Here is a 19,786-nt window from a genome sequence, read left to right as displayed (position 1 = left end):
TCATAATGCTGGCTCCTCTTCATCAATGAAACTGATGTGCTCTGTGGAGGTCTTCCCCTCCTCTGCCTGTCGTCCCCACTCCTGCATCTCCAGCTCCTGGGGATGAGTGACGGGTCTGGCCTCCTTGTGGTGCAGCTGTGACTTACACCAAGGTGGAGTCTGGGTATCTCCTTGCCCTCTCCTTGCACTAGCAAAGTCCAGAGACAAGGGCAGGGAGTGGGTGGAGGGATGGAAGGAGACAGTAGGGGATACAAGAGGGATGGAGGGGAAAGACCTCAGCCGAAGATCTCCAGGGGAGGATGTGAGCGATGGGGGAGCAGAGCAGTGGGAGGACGGCGGAGGAGGGGTGTCCTGGGAGGGAGGCGGTGGGAGCAGGCCTCTGTTGGCACAGCTGCCAGGTCGGGACAGGTGGGGGCCTTGGCAGGGAGAAAGGGATGATGAGGAGGAGAGAGACATGGAGTAGGAGAGAGAAGGTGAAGGGGTGTGAGAGGCCATGGGAGGCTGCTCCTGCAGCGGGGGCAAGAATACCCCATTACTGGAGGAAGCGTGGTGGGATTGGAGGACTGGGGATCCCTCAGGAAATCGGTCCTCAGGTGAAGGGAGGTTGGAGTGGGTGTGGCCCCCTGGAGGTTTTGACGGGTTCTGTGGTGATGCTGAAGAAGGATTAGGCCTTTTTGGTGAATGAGGAGTTGGGAGTAGGCATCCTGGCAAATCCACACCCTCTGTGTCTCCACTGTCCAACAGGGAATGGTTATCAGGTCTCTGGAGGGAACAAGATGGGGCAGGGGGTGGCAACACGACACAGGTGCTTGTTGATAGCTGGCTGGCACTGCAAGGGGGTGGGGTTAAATTTGGCATCATGGTCATCAGGATTGGTGGCGATGCTGTTTGGAGGAGGGGCTTAAGCAGGCGTGTCATTTCCTGCAGCTCCTGACTGAGCTTGGAGACTTGTTTAGAGAGACTGTTCATCTGTATGGTGAAGAGACAGACAGTGTAAACACACACACACACACGCACACACCAACCACATGAAGGTCAATCCATTCAAAAGCTTTATCAGGTTTCTTATCGCTCTGGAGGATAATGAGCAGGGGTGCTTGCTAGTCTACGGCTAATGTACAGTTAATTAATCTGGCTGATTAAAAAAATAAAATCCCATAGTCAAACTCCCTTCACTGGTGGTGAACACACCATTAAATAACCACCGTTGTTGATGAAAATCTATCTGACATGACTCAGGCACTATGGACGAGGTCATGTTTTTAAGTTTTATTAACGTCACATTTAGTCTTGTTTGCTGACTTCCCTCCTCACTGTCTGACTCTCTCCTGGAAGTTATAGTGGCAGGCAACCACATGAAATACACTGTTACCTCAAGTAAACTTGTGGATGTCTCTAGGTTTGGACATTGTTTGAAACATATGTGATAATATAAGAACACAACTAAGCAAAATATATAACAAAAGTCTAGTCCTTTCTCAGAAAATCTGTGCAGAATTCTTTCACAGTTTATATTGAAGTAAAAGTAAGGGTACACAAATGTTACACAGTTACAAGATGGCATTCAAAACCCTAATTCAAGTAAATTAAATAAGTAAGAGTTTGGATACCGATAACAGAAAAAAGGTTTGGTTTATTATAAACAAAACTAAAAACATGTTTTGAGCTCATCTAAATATTTTAAGTACGGTATTACCTTTGGAGAGAGAAACGGCTCCTTTGTGGAGAAAATAATTTGAGCCTTGTGATAAATGTGTAAACAGCATCAGCACTCACCTCATCAGTTAATTTAGACACACTCTGCTTGATCTCAGAGTGCTCCCGAATCCCTACACACAACACAAACAAATATGCATAAACATTGATCCTTCAGCTTCAGGTAAACCTCAAGACAAAATACTACTTTGTGTGTGGTGGTGTATGTGTGTGTGTGTGTGTGTGTGTGTGTGTGTGTGTGTGTGTGTGTGTGTGTGTGTGTGTGTGTGTGTGTGTGTGTGTGTGTGTGTGTGTGTGTGTGTGTGTGTGTTACCTGGGTATGGGGAAGGTGGTGCTGCCGGTGACAGGCTAGGGCTGAACTCAAACTTCTGTGGTGAGGTGGAATTGCTCTCTGTTTCAATGCCGTCCACGAATCTATGCAGAAAAGAGGGATTAAAAGTAAGAAAAAGCGCATGAGAGAGGAATGTAAATGAGAGGAGAAGACTGAAAGAGCACTAATTACAGAGTGTATCTGGGTTGGTTGTACAGCATTTTTATTCAAATATAAAAAGCGCTCTGTCAGCAGCTTTTGTTCACACACCACTGCACCACTGTGCAGCAAACAGGCTGTCATTAATCTCCGTGCACACATGGGCATGGTTACTTTCCATGTGCACACATCATCTTACAGTGTGAGAACCCTCCAGCAGCAGCCAGGCTCCATGTTAGCCACCAGCACTATATCCTGCTGGTTACCATAGCAGCCACACACCTATGCTGCAGTGTATGTGCAGTTGCTCCTCTGGCTGTGAGGTTGTGTGTGTGTGTGTGTGTGTGTGTGTGTGTGTGTGTGTGTGTGTGATCTAGTCGACTTAATCTTTTTGATTATTGGTCACACTGGGTTACTTCTTTTCCAGCAATCTCTGTGTGTGTGTGCAGTTGTTTATCGCTCACATTGTGGGGACATCAATCAGTTACACAGTGACCTTGTGGGGACCTGCTTTCCTTATTGGGACCAAATGCAGGTCCCCATGAGGTAAATCATACAATTTTAGGGTGAAGACTTGTTAAGGTTAGGGTAAAGTTTAGTGTTAGGCAAGTAGTGATTATGGTTAAGTCTCCAGTAAATGATTGTAAGTCTGTGTAATGTGCCCGAAAGTGATTGAAACATCACTCACCTCGGGCTGAGTTCAGGCGGAGCGCTGCTGAAGCTGACCACCGGTATCTGCAGGGTGGTGGGGCGGGAATGCTCGGAGGGAGCGCGGAAAGGTCTGGGTGGCAGGAGAGGGGAGCGCAAGGGCGAGTTGAGCCCCCTGCTGAGACGCAGCGGGGAGCGAGGAGCACAGGACACAGAGCTCTGCTCCTCGTCACCCTCCTCATCCTCACGGATCGATGGCAGCTTCTTCACCAAGCCCCCGTTACTTTCCCAGTCCACCTGAGAGACAGACAGTTTGAATCTAGTCACACTGAAATGATATGAGCCATGACACCTGTTGTTACTCACAGCAACAGTTGCATCAGACTCAGTGTTGGTAAACTTGTGCAGTGACATGATTGTACCAGTGGGTGGCAGGAAAACACAAGAGTTTGTACTCTTAAACACTGGATGTCTGATGTACTGTCCACAGTGCTCACACCACTTCACCTGACACACTCCATCTTCTAACACAGTATTAATGGGACACAAAGTGAGCAAACCTTTGGATATTCATTCATCAGTTATCATATTTATTTTATTTTTTTTGAAGACTGTTGAGCACCTTTTCTTTTATAGTTGGAACATTTTAGTTGAGGGGTTGCAGATTTCCTCAAGAGAGGAGGTGATGTCAGATTTTTAATAAGTGGTTTCTAGTGACTGCAACTAATGTTCTTTTTCATTGTTGAATAAGTGTTGATTATTTTCATGATTAATTGATGAGTTTGTTCAATAAAATGTCAGAAAATGGAAAAAAAGATCAGTGTTTCCCAAAGCACCAAGGTTCTTGTCTTGTTTTGTCAAAACAATTTTTTTTAAAAAGACCCAAAAACATCCAGTAGCAGGGCAGCCCAAAGTGGGGCCCTAAGCCAAGGTTGACCTGCCATAAGGTTAAATTTGGCTTTCCAGATTTTTTCAAATCACTGGTTATACTGTTTTATTTTTGTAAAAATGCTCCCTAAATATGGTGGATCTCTTATAACACATCAAGTCAGTCAGTCAATCAAAAAACATTTTTGTATCTTAACAATACAATAAATAGGTGTTTGACTTTCCCCCTCATGTCATTACTGTTATTACTGCTTATTTTTATACCTTGGCATGGGAAAGATCTAAGTTCTGCTGTGCTATTCAAACTTGTCAAATTTGAGATGTGTGAATACCTTGTTATTTTATGATTTATTTTCTAGGACTGAAACCTTTTTGTCTTTTGTTTCTAATGACATATGGAGAATTAAATACTTCCTTGTTTATAAATAAATGAGAGCAAACTGGGCAAAATGAGCTCACAGACACAGACAAACTGTGTGTGGACTGAAACAGGCACTGTTATGTAAAGCATCTGCTAAAGTGGACCTCCAGTCCTGTGACTCTACAATGCAACAATAGTAAGATATGTTTCACTTCTTAGGTTGCTTACATTACAATCAACTACTTATCAACTTAAGGACCTGAAGAGTCTGAGATGTTGGGATGCTCATAGTAAGAAGTTCAATTCCAATTATTTCTTATCTTATTTTGAGTGAATATTGTGTTGCCTCCATCTTTGCCAGAAAAGCAAAGAAGCCTGTCATGCTACATTTAATACAGACTGCTGCGTCTGACTTTTCCTCATCACTTTCTCCCGAGCGCACGCACACACACACACACACACACACACACACACACACACACACACACACGTCCCCCGGCATTTACACTTGTCCCTGTTCCCCATCAGCTATGTCCCTGCTTATGAATTGAATAATTTAGGCTGACTGCAGTGTTGATGCTGGGTTGCTGAAACTTCCACAAATGACTGGCTTAGCAAAACAGGACTCCGTCTGAGCTAAAATACAACAACATTTGCTACAACACGAGCAGAAAAGAACATTTAAATTGATCAAATGAGATCTGTCTGGATGTTTGGTGTTCATGAGTGCGTGTGTGTGACTTTTCAGTCTTTCTGCATATATACTGTGTCTGAAATACAACGATATTGAGTCTGACTTCACCTACACCTTCAAAAAAATTCATTACATCACCTTTAAAATCATCCGCTTCAGTGATGACAGTATATCCAGCCTTTCTCCTCAACTGGCTTCAAAATAATCACGTGTGCCCTAACATACAATGAATGGTGCAGTGAGTAATTAATGTATTATATATCCCATCATGCAGACAAACCAACGCCCCTCTGCTTTCCCCATCTGAGCCTCACTCACTCTCCTCGCCCTTTAATCAACTCCCTCTCTTCCCCCTCGGTCCCTGCCTGCTCAGCATACTCTCATTTTTATCTTCCTCCCCCACTGCCCTCCTCTCAGCCGACCCCCCTCCCATGCTGCCGTAATGTATTTTTAGCTCACTTGTTCTAATCTTAGCACCCAGATCTGGAGGAAACCAAGGAGCACTCTGCGATGCGGGGGCGTGATAAGTGTGCACTTGCCATGTGTTGGCGTGTGCTTGTCTGTGTATGAGCGTGTGGGTGTGCTGAATTTTGCATTTGCCTCATGCAGACATCTGAGTGTAGGCACGTGCGCAACTGGATGTATGTAAGCTGTGCATGTGCTCTCAAGGACAAGAATGAACAAAGTGCTTTTTTCTTATTTTGGTGCAGCAGTGTGTGTTGTGTGTGTAAAGTACATGCAGGTGCAATATGTTCTCCCAGTCATGTCCGTGGTGCAAAGATTGAACATGGGCTACAATACATGCTGTAATTTCCCCCTCTTTCCATAGCACAGCTCAGTGCACCCAGTGGACTGGTTGTTCTTGCACATTGCATTGTTTCGCCCCAGGCTCAGGGGTCATGACAGTCAGTCTGCAGCCTGTGAATCAGCAGGGACGGTCACTGAAAACACAACCATCACTTAGATAATCTTTTTAGATGATCTTTTGCTCTTTGCCTTGCTTGGTAAACCACATTTGGTACTCCTCTCCTCTTTCCTCTTCCTCTAAGTCATCCTTTCTTGTATTTTTAATCAAGTCTGCACTGGACAAAATGTTGCTATGATATGTCCATGATCATATCATCCTTCATCCCTTCCAACTGCCTCTTGAAGTATCTGTTTACTGAGTAAAGAGGTACAAGATATATGCATGATTTTCCCCGCTATTTTCCAGCAGTCTTTCCTTACATACATATGCATACACACTCTCCTGGGCTGTTGGTATCAGTGGGGTTTTGCATACATAAACACGATGGACATCTGTAACCCAGACCTAAGATATGGGCAGCAGCTCATGCATCTGGAATCACGCATCCTCTGGGTACTGCTACACACACACGCTGATATGTGCACACATTTGCACATTTGCATCTCCCTCACACTCCGCATGTGTGCTGTGCCTTGGAGAAACAAACGGCACTGCAGTGGAAAAGAAGGACTTGAGGAAGAGCAAAACAGAAAATGTGATGCCAGAGTTCCCCCCTCCCCCTCGTCTCTCCTCCGCCTCCTCCTCCTCTTTCTTCTCCTCGGCTGGCTGGGCTATTTATATCGAGCAGGATCCAATCTTAGCAGCAGCTGCAGGCAACTCAGCCAGTCAGGGACAGCCCGTGCTTCCCCCCTGCACTATTTTTAGCAGCAGGACAGCTTCAAACAGCAGCACTAAGCTATTCTTGTCCCTGTGTTTTGCTCCCTCTGCTGCTGCTCCACCAGCCAAAGGCACAGGTTGTGTGTTTGTGTTTGATGGCACTAGTTAAGAAAAAGCACTTCAAGGCTAGGATTGTGAAGTTGTGATGTGTGCACAGATCTGTGTGTGAATTTTAAAGTAGTTGTGGAGAGGTCATGCATACCTTTTGTCCATGAGAGCTCTCTTAGTGTGAGTGTCTCCTCAGGCTATACATTAGCACGATATAACATAACGTAAATGCATATAGGCCCTGTACATATCATATAACTATGGCACGTCTTGCTGCCTCAATAGCTAAAAAAATATTTGCAAAATTTTGTTGCAGAACTTTTCTTGTTTTTATGAGATTCTTTTCATATTGTAACTTTTTATTTATAATGTTATTATGACATATTTTCTTCCTATTACCTTATACCAAGTCATTCAACTTTTACAAGAAAATGTTCTTGTTATAGCAACACATTACTTTTCTTGTCTTATCACAAAAGTTTCATATAAACAGTGTCTTTATAACAGGTTAAGTTGGTTACATGGGTTAAAAAATATCATAACTGGTTTACGTATGCTTCAAGTGTTATTTGATGGTTGGGACAAGCCGATTGAAATACCATCCATCTATTACTGTGTCTATACTGCTTATCCTGCATGGGGTGGCAGGAACCTGTCCCAGGGTGACAGGTGGGCACACTCTGGAGTGGTCACATAGTCTCTCACAGGGCTGATATTCACATTCACATCTTCAAACAGCTTTTATTGAGGTTTGTAAGTATGTTAAAACTATATTTAAAACTGTACGTGTAGAAAAGAAACAACCCAATCAGTGTTTTGTCTCTGGTCCAGGCAAAGGTGGAGGGGTGATGGTGGTGATATCAGGTACTGAATATTTCATTCAGTTGGCTACATCATCAATATGTGTATATAGCCACATAAGGTATATGTGGTCAGGACTGAGGTTTGGACGCTCTGCATTGGTGCTGATGACTGAATGCACATTAAGAGAACCGTCATCCATAATGTCAGTATCTGTATCCAGCCTTGTTTATTTCTAGTGCCTTGTTTAAACTTTAACATCTGCAGTCCATTGTGCCAACACAGCAAACACAATGGCATGCCGATTACTCAAGGGCACATAAACCAAATAAAAGCAACCCACAGCCATAATTCATAAAATAATCCCACCACATGTCTAGATCATCATGTTAGATGGTTATAAGTTGTGTAATGTTATCTCTCTAGGCTGAGAGGCTTGTCAGAGGCACTCACATATACACCTTTTGTAAGTTAATTGTTAGACCAACAAACCAATTGATCAGGTTATAATGAGAAAAGCTTTGTTTGAGATATGTTGATTTTGCGAAATCTGGATAAGGTTTTGTGATATAACAAGCAAAGTTATATGTTGTCCTAACAAGAAATGTGTATTGTAAAAATGGCATTATTTGTGATCCAGTAATAACAAGAAAATATGCTTTAATAGCCCATTTGTTTTTATCATTTGAAAATTATCTTCTTAAATTTTGCCTCTGCATCCTAATTTTCACATTCTGACACAAAGTCTGAGAAAATCTAACAACCCCATTATCCACTGGCAAACCCACTGCCACAAGGGGTCGGTCTTATCAATTCAATTCAATTAAAAAACTTTATCATTCCCTTCAGGAGCAATTTAATATAAGAGGGTTGGCAAACAAAGAAACACAAAACACCAACAATTCATTCACAGCCCTCTGTCCTTCAGCGCTCCACCTGACTGTGTGTACTCACATCAGCCCCGTGGCCTTCTCGCAGATTGTAGGTGAGGTCGTGCTGTATCTCGCTGATGAACTTCTGGGCGTACTCAGGGTAGAGTCGGAGGACCTCGCGGAGGCCCTTGAGGCTGATATACTGCAGGTCACAATAGGTCAGGGCCTTGACGTTGGCGTTGGTCTTGATCACCTGCTCCTTGGTCAGGGAGTCTGAACCAATCAGATCTCCTTTACCTGGGGAGGTGCACCGACATAGAGACAGATGTAAGACAAATAACACACTCATGCAGAGAGACACATTTGTGCCTTTGAAGCAGTATTTCAAACTGAGTTTATTTTAACTAACGGTCTCCACCTGAGGGAATCAGTGAAGTTGGTTAAATAAATGAACCAAACTGAGCTGCAGATCATCAAAGACAGGGTGGATCAAAGGAATGGACCTGCAAATGACTGCAAAGACAGCTGGGAGAAAGTGTTGGACTGCTGTGGCTTCACTTTCTATAGAGATATACAACCTACACAAAGAAGAATAGAGTTCAGTCTGTGTAATCTATCATTCAACCTGACAAAGGTGCACCTAGCAAACACTAACAACTGAAAATGACATTGACAGGATGACATATCAATACTATCAAAGTGCCTATTGACAAACTGACAGAAGTGGCAGTCAAAATGCAATTACTGAAAGAAACTGATATGGTAAGGTGGATGAACTAAATTAAGCTGAAGTAACTTTAAGTGTACAGCAAGCAGAGTGACGTTTAGATATAAGTTAAAGGATCTGAAAATGTTCCAGCTTGATAAATTGAGCAGGAAGTTTCAGCTGAAGTGGAATCACTGACACAACCAAACAATAAATGGAAGCAGCTGAATTCTCAGTTGAAGAGGCTAGAATGTTTACCAGGGCTTGGCAGCCCTGTCAGCTGCTCCGGGATGGCTCTCTCATCGGTTGTTGTGGTCCGGCTCAGAAAGTACCGAAGTAATCATTCAGATTTTAAATTGTAAATATCAAACATGTTTGATATTATCAGGGCGGCCCTGATGAGTCTGTGGCACTGCACTAGTTCAACATAATCAGCTAACATGTATTCAAAGTGAATAACAAAGTGAAAACAAAATTGAAATACAGCCTGATTGTCAGGCTAGTGTTCAGTTTAATTCTGATGATGTCACCAGGTTCATCTTTGTTGAAGTCCAAAGACTACAAATTTTACCAAGTAGGTTAGGGAGAGTCTAACAAAGAAACACTGTCAAGTTCCTTTAATGGATATAACCACTTCTTTCACCATATTAATGACTAAAAAGAAAGGATATCTTAACCTCTGCTTCTTTGGTTATTTCTTCTTTTGACTGGTCTCTCATGAGTCATCCAACCTTTGAAGTGCAATACTAAATCTCTAGAATATTCTCCATTAAGATGCGATATAAATGGAAATAACTCATGACACAACAATTTTAACTTCTCTTACTCTTTTTTAATGTGCTATTGCAGTGAGAACCAATTTTCTTCTGGTTTTCCTTCAGCCACTCTCCTGCAAGTCTTTACACATGAGTATAGAAAAAAACTATTGGACACTATCCACTATTTCTATAAAGGTAATCCTGTTTGAGAGGATTATTTTTGAAGGCCCTGATGAGGAGGGGAGTAAATGTATTGCAGAACAGCTGTCAGTTGGCATTCCACATAACAAATAAACCATTGGGAGAGACAAAGCTAGGGTGTTGAAGATAACAAAATCCTGCTCAGATTATTCACCATCATCCTTTATTGTTCAACAGAGCCACCATGACATCACCCACAGGCTTCTGAGGATCCAGAGGGAAGCTCAAAGTGGGGAGCTGAAGCAAGCCTAGTTAGTTAAACAAGCCCACCTATCTGGAAACTACCAAGCTAGCTAAGGCTAACAAGCTGTGTTCACACATAAAGATCAGCAAATTTTAGCTCATGTGAGTTTGATTGCGGGTTTATTTGCCCCAAACAGCCAGAATACCTTACTGTTCATTAACTACAAGATAGCAAGCATGCAGGTACCAGGGTGTTTGTGTAGCCAGCACCTCTGCGGCTCGTCGGTAAAGACAGTTTGAGAGGCGAGAGTGAAGATTAGTCTACTTGTTAATCCCAAAAATTTAAAAAACAAACTCTGTGTTCGTCCGACTCCAGGTGGTAATTCCTCCAAAGGCTCCAGGTTCTGCCCACAGCTGTCTCCTCCTGAGCCTGCGGGCACCAGCAGCTGTCTGCTTCGTAGACAGTTGGCTCAGTATTGGCGAACTGAACCAGTGTGAACGGATAAACCGGCGGCGCGGAGCGAGGGGTGTCGGTCTGATGGTGTTCACTGTCTGATAACTAAACGGATCCACCACTCAACAAAATAAAAAGAAATGTCCCACAAAGCAACGTTACAGGACCGAACAACAGTAACGTAGTAACTGGTAGTGACTTTGGCAACTTATATGAGGAAAAAAATACCGCAGTTATACGTGGAGAAGTGTCTGTCAGCCTGTCTGTCCTCCTGTCTGTCCTACTGTCTGTCCTACTGACTCTTCGTCACATTTCTGCCCGAAAACCAGCGTCTGTCCCTGGCATGAAACTTTTACTCACCGGTGAAAAAAGTCACCGCGACGGTCAGCCCTCCTGACCGAGACTTCTGAACTTTCCCCCAGAAAACAGCATCCCTCCCCGCGAGAGAAAGAGCCAGACAGCGTCCTGTTTACTGATTTGATGTAGTGTAGCTACTGTCACTCAAAGAAGCCATGCCCTTAATTGTGCATAACATTGAGCCTTTAAAAAATAAATAAGTTATATGGAAATACACTCCCCGTACAGTTATCATACGTGGAGAAATTAGCCATTGAGACCAAAAACGTTTTTTGCTAGGTTGTAACCATGTTTATTTCTGCTAGTAGCGTATTTACCATGGGCTAGACTGACTTGCTTTTGGAGCCAGCCTCAAGTGGCCATTCAAGGAACTGCAGTTTTTGGTACTTCCGTATTCTTTGGCTTCATTTTTCAAGTGGAGATTGGGGGCACATTAATTTGTGAGGCTTTTGATAGACAAAGCCCCCTCTGATCTTAGGAATAAAGGCAAAAAGTCAAACAAAGACTGCTCCGGGGCTGCACAGCCACCCATCTGAGAACAGAACTTTTAGAAAAAGGAGAAGAAACAAGCAGAGAGGGAACAGAGGCAGGGTAAGGCAGGGGCGGGCTGGGACCTAAAATGGGTGATGGAGTGAGGAGGAGGACTGAAACGAAGGCGTGTGAGAAGATGGAGGAAACAAGGGAAAGAAAGGTGATGGCGAAAAATGGAAGAGCGACTGAGTGTGGAGGCTGCTGCAGCCTGGCATGGCTTGATTGAGGAAAAACGGCTGGGCGGAGTGAGAAAAGCGAGAAGAGAGGGTGGGCGACACAGGGTGAGCAGGAGCTTGAGTGTGCCATGTGAGCAACAACAGCTATTGGACATGGTCCTGTACCCCTTCACTGAACCTCTAACCTCCTCCACACCCTGCTGTCGCTGCACTCAGCACTGTCCAACCATCATCTGCACCTTCATTTCTTAATCCCATCCCCCCATCTGTGCTTCTACTTAATTTGGCATGATGGGTTTTTCACATGTTGTGTCTGTCTCTCTTGCCTTTTCACATCACTCACACTTCTGCTCCTCTGCTTCTTTTTACTCCCACCGCCTACCACAGCTCAGCCTCAATTGTCTTTTGTCATAGAGATGATGGGTGGCAACAGAGTCAAGACTGTCGGCAGCGTCAGGAAAAGCTTTTGTGCGTAATCACAGCAAAATGTGAAAGTGAGCAGGAGATGAATACTTGAAAGTGACATTTAAGAGTGTCTATTTGTCTAGTCGTTGATGCATCTGTATGTGAGTGTCTGAGTATAGGTGAAAAATGAGGGCAGGGAACAAAAGCTTATGAAAGATTCTCATTTTATCGATGCCAGTGATTGAGCCTTTAGTATGCACTGCCAGTTTGTTTGTCAGTGGTATTTCTTTGTTCCTTGCTCTAGAGGTGGAATTTCAGCTTACATCTTATACATTGCTTGTCCTTTTTTGATATAAAAAAAGACTTGTTGGTAAGATTTTCAGAATGTGGCACCGCAGCTACATTATAAGCCTAATGGGAGTGGCATAATGAAGTCACACCTCCTCAAACTGGCACTGGCACTAATAAGGAAGCTTGACATTGCGGGAGGTGTATTGAAATAAAAGGTCTTTTTTTTTTTTACACGTGTCACACATCATTCATTTAGTTTCAAGTAATACATCCCTCCATACATCAGACTGATTAGTGTGATTGTCAAGGTAAAGGTTAATTTAAGGCTGATGTGAATGTTACGTAACTGTTCCTGTTTTAATGACATTTTCAGAAAATAAGTTAAATATGTTAGTTGATTGGTCGAGCAGGTGCTGGCATCATCAGTAGGACTACTATGTTTCATTTGTCATGCATGGACCCAAATGCTTTATACAGCCATTACAAGTGGACATACATCCAGTGTGTATGCTGCAGTCACTTCAAATTTCTGATGTAGAAAAGAAAGAGCAGCTCTACAACTAGTGGTTTAGAGCTGCGGGATAGAATATATTGTTAACTTAAACCAACATGGGATATTTAGGCCCAGTCCAAAGACATGTGCATTTCTTACAATGGAGCTTTTTCTACACAGGCCTTTCATACAAGTTAACTGAAAACTGACCTTTTGGAAAACTTTTTTCAGGGGGAAGATATTCAGAGAATCAGTGTTCGGTGTTTGCTTCTGGACAGTCAGAAAGACAGATTTTTGGATACCATGAAGCAACACATTTTCACATCTTAATTTGGTCTTATCAATGTATGTAGCATCATTGGAAAATGAGAGTTTGTCCATTGGCAGAGTGGATGTTATACTGTCTGTATTAGAGAGACAAAAACATACATGCAATACTGGAAAAAGGAGTCAAAAATGGCTGCTGACATTGTAAAAAATAAAAAATAGCATTATCCAGGAGGATAATGATGAGCAGTCCTGTTTCTCAGCCTCGTTCATAGTATTCTCTCTAACTAAGTATACAGTCTGCTTCCTCTTTACACACACTCGCATGCCCGGTGTATGTGAATGGCTATGTGATACATTTTCAGGTGTGTTGGTAAGGACAGAGATGATTTTTGAAACGGTGCTAAAATGCTCGTCTGGAAGGAGAACATACCCACATACCTTTGTACTAGGCCTTAGATGTTACTTGCAGATAAAGGATTACTCATGACAAGAAATATAAGGTTTATCTTCGTTCACTGTGGAGGATGGCAACATTTGTGCAGCCTGTAGAATGCACTAACTCCATTGGAAAAAAGGTCCACACTAAAGCCAGTGAGTAATCACAGCAACAACAACATGTACCAAGCAGTACAAGGAACTATTTACCACCTACATAGTTCCGGTAGCAAGATAACATAACAAAGTATCACTTGAACTGTAATTATCTCAACATGATTGACATGCTAAATAACATAGGGCAAATGAACAATAATAGTACCAATGTTAACCAGTTTTTAATTGTTGTTGACGATAATTCATTTTATTCATCATATCCTGAAATTGCTGTTCCCTGGTTTCTATCTCTGTGGAGGAGAGCTCAGCTTTGATAATGGATTCAACTAGCTCCAAATAATCTTGCTGGTAATTAGTGTGTGCATGTGGCTGATTGTGTGTTCATGTTTCAAACATGTTTCAAATGTCTAAACATCACACAATGTAAAATGTGAGATGTAGCACTTTACAATAAGGTACAGAAAAATGTGAGTAATTACTGAGGACTGAGTAAGGAATGAACCAGGAACGACTTGCTAGTTAATGAATCATTAATGAGTAATTCCTGAATAACTGTGATTTGAGGACAATATAGTAGATAATGATGAGTTACTAGCGAACAGACTGTTAGTTACTACATAAATGAATCATTAGGTAATAATTGGTTCAGAAATATCTTTGAGTCAACATACTGACCACTTCCTTCATGAGTTGTTCCTGATTAACTATCAACCAGCCACTAATTGAACTAGTGATGACTCATTAATAACTAATTACTGAATCATTGTTGTTTTTGTGAACCTTCAAGTCAAAGGAGACATCATACTGAGTTCTTCCTGGGTTTTCCCCATTAGTTCCTTAGGAAAAGACCAGAGACAGCAGGATTCTCAAAAAATATTTGGAGTTATGGAACCCAGAACCATGAAGACTTTAAAGCCCAGCTCAGACCAAAGATTTGCGATGAGATGGGTTGAAACTTGCAACTACTTGCAGTGTGCTGATCTGCAATGCTCTGCAAACTACACCAAAACGACCAGACGAGACGGTGTATCATCTCAAATACAACGTCTCTCTGTACTTAACTTTATAACTGGCTTTTCAGGGTTTTTTTTTTATTGCTGGATTTAATTTGCAGCGGCTTAAAATATGAATGAGCACAGTGATAGCAAGTTACTTGCTACCGTTGCATTTGTAGTGATGATGAAATGGTGAAAAAAAGGTGTGTGTGTGTTGGGAAGCCAGTATGTGGGAGAAAAGGAGAAAATGCAGTGGAAAGGTATGGTTAAGTGAGAGAGAGAGCGATCAGTGCAGAGTGGCTGTAAATGCGAGTGGAGGAAAAGCAGTGAAGTTGTCAATTATGCAGTAGGCGATGATTACATTAATTACATTAATTACATGAATTACATTCTAAAACCAGCCACCATCGCCTTGACAAGCGGAGTCGCTGGCAACACCATCAGCTGACCTGAGTTGACCTGCAACAGGTAAGTTCCACAACGTTCTGAAACATTTTTGTGCACCGCGAATCTTTGGTCTGACCTGGGCTTATATTGGTGATAACCCTTAAATTCTGACTTTATGGCAGAGAATATGCCACAAGGTTTCAACATTATAATTGCCACAAGCTCAGATGAAGTTAGCCTTCATAGTTTTACTGTTGGCTTTGGTCGGCAAAAGCAGCTGTTACTTTGGTTCAATTTGCTGGAGATTTTACTTAATTTGCATATGTAATGACTTGCTGCAGGGGACTGGTCTTTGTATTGTTTAAGCCCTCTGCTAATCTTCTTAGCGCATTATGGTGTTAAATTGTATTCTTATGTACTTTTATGTAAGGACTGCTAGTGAAAACATTAAATTTGGCTTCATTGGTTATACATTTTACGTTTTAGTAGTTATAGTAAAAGTAATTAGTAATAGTGTTTGGCTTTGACTGTCATACTGATTTCAGATACATATGTATAACCAGCATAAGAGCATACATTCTTTTGATGTACACACACACACACACACACACACACATACACACATACCAGTTGACATCATATGGACGGAAGAAGTAGTTGGTACAGGGCTGAGTCCATGTGCTTGTATTCTATGAGTGAATCCACATTGAATATTAAGTCCAACTTGGCAGTTAGAGAGTACCTGCAAGCAGAAGCAGAAAAGTCTTGGGGATTACGGAAATGTCCTCAGCAGAGCTGTGTTGTTAAATGAAGCTCTGGGTTTCTCAAAGATCACCAGGGAATATATTTGAGAGAAAATCAGGCCGTAATGGACTGTAGAATGTGAAGAGCTTCCTGGGCTCTGCAGGGCTCTGCTCAATCCACCCTTCAGCATTAATAATCAAGGTGCTTTAATAATGTAAAATCTATTTATTATTAATACCAGCACAGCACCGCACACCATCTATTGATGTGTGTGTGTGTATGTGTGTCATGATCAAGATCAAATATGGGCCGGGGGCTTGGCATTTGAAGATAAATCCACTTCATGTCGCACACAAACACACACATAAAACACACACTCAGATCAACGCACACCAGAAATGCAGGCAAACAGGTATGGACCATTAACTCATTACATCTTGACATTTTCAGAAACTGATGCGTAGACATATACTACATCTGTCCTTGGTGCACACACACGCACACACACACACACACACACACACACACACACACACACACACACACACGCACGCACGCACGCACGCACATACACAAAACCCCCACCCGTCCTCCCTCATCTCTGTGTCTATCACTGTCTATTACACATTCACACAAACACCTCAGAAAAGCTGCTTGCTGGATTAGTGTTGCAAAGGCTCTGAAGCACATCCAGAGGAAATGAGCTTTCAGCCTGCTTAACAGCTAACTGAAGAAATCTTCCAACTTGTTGTAACAGGTGCGGCATCATGTCTGACCACACGATTTCTCATTTGTAAGATTTTCTTCAGTGTTGGTTGTCTTTAACATTCACTGCTAAACGTTGGTGTCTTCAAACATAATTACCACACAAAAAAGTGTACCTTTGAAATGACACAGGGATTAGCTTCTGATGTTACCAGCCATTAAGAGAGGAGGAGTATAAACTCAGTTTAGCCAGGTTCTTATACAGCAGTGGGTGATCATGGGGGCACAGAATTCAGAAGTAGCAGCATCACAGATTTGCAGCATTTTGACTGAATTGGAAAGGCTGCAAATAAAAGTTAGCAGCAGTTCAGATATTTCATCAGTTTTTTCTATTCATTAATATTTTCCTCTGGATGAATTGTACTAAATATGTGATCACTTGAGGTCAAAATTATGTCAAATTAGTATTTTGTCCAATACTTATACTTACAAATAATATTCATCATGTGTTTGGTGCTAATTAGTTGATAGCATGCTAACATGCAAAACTAAGTTGGTGAACATGATTAATATTTTACTGCTAAATATCATTATGTTAAGATTGTCATCGTGAGCATGTTAGCATGCTAATGTTAGCATTTAGCTAAAAGTAGTGCCTCTGCAGAAAAACAGCCTCACAGGACTGTGTTAATGGATGTAGACACTTGGACATGGATACAATGGGTATTTGTTTTTAAAATGTAACTCGGTATCTGCTGTAAGTGTGTAATTTCCTTTTTGTTTTGTTTTTTGGGTTGTTTTGTTAACTGACCTTGTAACTTATTTCCACAGTAGAAATAAGTTAGTAGTTAGTCTATTTAGCTAGCTACAGGCTTATACACAGGAACAAAATGGAACAAAAGGGTAACATTATTCAATATCTTATGTTTATAAGTTATATGAAACAGTTGGTATGATTTACAGTCAAATTACCTTCATGAATTAATTTGGATTTCAAATCTAAAGAAAAACAAAGGTTTAAATTGATTAGTTATTTGAAAGAAAATTGATAACTATTTTGATACAGAGTATTGTCACTATCAATGTAAAATGATTATAATTGGATTGTGGACTGATGGACACACCAACACAAATTGATGATGCCAATTTGTGTTCTGGGATGTTGCCAGGCATTTTTAACTGTTTTCTGAAATATAACATACAAGTGTCAAACTACTAAATATAAAGTAAGGAAACTAATTTGAAAATTAGCCCTAAGTGTGTGTTTTGTCCAACATCATTCAAATGAAACTTAACAATACGTTGTTTCTCCATGCTCTCTGTAATGTCACATGAACGCATTTCTGATCTGCTGGCACCTCACTGTTCAGAAATGAGTCAATTTAGTGATGGGACTTGGTTGTGGTCAATTAACATTTGCTTCAGGCACAAAAACGACTTGTTTAGGTTTAGAAAAAGATCATGGTTTGAGTTACAATAAGGACTTTGTTACAGGGAAACATTGGGATTTTTAATGGTTACTTTATTAAGGTTAGGGGACTTTTATCATTATGGTTAGAATAATAAATGCATGGTCGTTATACTTAAAGGTGTTACTGGTAACATTCAGCCACTAAAAGTGGTCCAAGTCCAAGAATGTCATTAATGAATGCTGAATAATGCACATAGATCCACAAAGGTGATTCACCTTTGAGTCAAAAAGAGTCAACATGTCAGTCTTAATCTTCTGGCTGACACTCCATAAAGTTTGTAGGGGGATCTTGCTGTCCTTTCTTGTCCTGTTTTCAGCAAAATTCGATCAGAAATCTACAGATAACTGTGGCTGAAACTGTAAAGTTTCTTCTTGGCTACTTCTCGTTAATTCAATTCAAGATAGGGTGAAAAGTTTCTTCCACAGAATCTACCTGAACAAACTTGAGCTCATAGTGCCTTCAGTCAAGCACTGAACACAATTTAAGGAAAGTTGGTTTTGGTGCGGTCGTCTGTTTCCTACCAGACATTGCTGTTCATTGAGTTCACAACTTATTTTACTACTGTACTAATCTGACATCATTTAACATTATGCTTAAAAAAAATCTTATTCCTCTCAATGTGCTGTATAATTGGCTCTGGAAATTCATAAATGGATGGCGATGTTGGTCTGCCAATTGGTCACTCCACCAATTTGGTCCACACTCACATATCTCAACAAATACCAGATGGGTTGTTATGAAATCTTGTAAATACATTCATGTTTCCCAGAGGATAAATGTTCCTACATTTGGTGATCCTTTGACTTTTCCTTTATTGCCACCAACAGGCCAAAAATGTCACTTATTCAGTAAAATATCTCAAGATGGATTAGGACAAAACATACAGACATTCATGGTTCCCAGAGGATACATCCTAATGACTGTAGTGATCCCCTAGGCTCGTTGAGGTTGACATTTAAGATATTTGGTACTTGTAGGAACTATAAAAGAAACAGAATCAGATGATGAAACATGCACATTTATATTATACGCTAATATAGACAAACACCTCTCTGAAAAACTGAACACTATAGATATTACATTACACATGTGTCTCCACTGTCTCATGTTACTTTAAGAGCAGAAGTCTGTAGACTTCATGCGACAATACAAAGATCAACAGTCTGTGGGTGTTTATGTGCTCAGAAGGTTGTCTCTCTCTCTCTCTCTCTGTCTTTGCTGAAACAAACCCTTGATTATTGGAAAATTTAACAGATACCTCTCAGTTTTAATAAGCACATCAGAAAGTTCTACAGCTCTGAAACTACAGTACAGTTTCAACTGAATACGGCAGCAATCTTCACTGCCACTGTGTTATCTTCAGTGTGCCCACATGGACAACAGATCCAGTCAAAGAAACCTGCTAGGATTTTCTTATTTGACCTCAACAGACTTTTTTCAGCACTGTGCCTCTCTAGTCCAGCCTAATAGTTGCTGTTATTTCTTTATATTTTGTCTTAAGCCAAAAAAACATAGTGAATCCTTAGAGAGCAGATTGATTTTCATATGGAATATTTTTTTGTATCCAGTAAGACACATTGAGAAATACAGTACCTCTGTTATATTTTTGAAAAACATGAATAGTAAGAGATCACAGCATGATTGTAACAGGGATTCTTGGGTAAAATCTGCCACCTTTTTTCTATCTGCATGCTGAAACAGTTCTATTCTGCTGTCAGTGGTGCTAATCTTTGAATCAAAATGAAAACAATTCTGCATTGTAACATAGCTAACCCAGCATGTGTGTCAGGCCTGAGTTAAAGTTATGACTCAAACCTTACAAAGTTCTAACAAAATTATATAACCCAAAGAAAAACAATTCAAACTAAAAAAATAGATTATCTTAAAAAATAGAACTGTCAACATAACACTGTATGACTGACATG

General features: G+C 41.2%; 1 protein-coding gene across 1 annotated transcript in view; it reads right to left on the bottom strand.

The window, feature by feature from the left end:
• Positions 1-19,786, bottom strand: part of kcnh3 (potassium voltage-gated channel, subfamily H (eag-related), member 3) — a 155,298-nt gene continuing 135,512 nt past the window's right edge. The window contains exons 11-15 of the mRNA XM_073473594.1: positions 8,264-8,478; positions 2,874-3,130; positions 2,030-2,130; positions 1,777-1,829; positions 1-969 (exon numbers count right to left, since the gene is read on the bottom strand). Of these exons, the coding sequence (XP_073329695.1) occupies positions 1-969; positions 1,777-1,829; positions 2,030-2,130; positions 2,874-3,130; positions 8,264-8,478 (1,595 nt within the window). The remainder of the gene's footprint in view (positions 970-1,776; positions 1,830-2,029; positions 2,131-2,873; positions 3,131-8,263; positions 8,479-19,786) is intronic.

This window comes from Pagrus major, chromosome 9 (assembly GCF_040436345.1).
Source record: "Pagrus major chromosome 9, Pma_NU_1.0".
Taxonomy (NCBI): Eukaryota; Metazoa; Chordata; class Actinopteri; order Spariformes; family Sparidae; genus Pagrus; species Pagrus major.
Note: the sequence above shows the minus strand (reverse complement) of the source record. Positions and strands in the feature narration are given on the sequence as shown.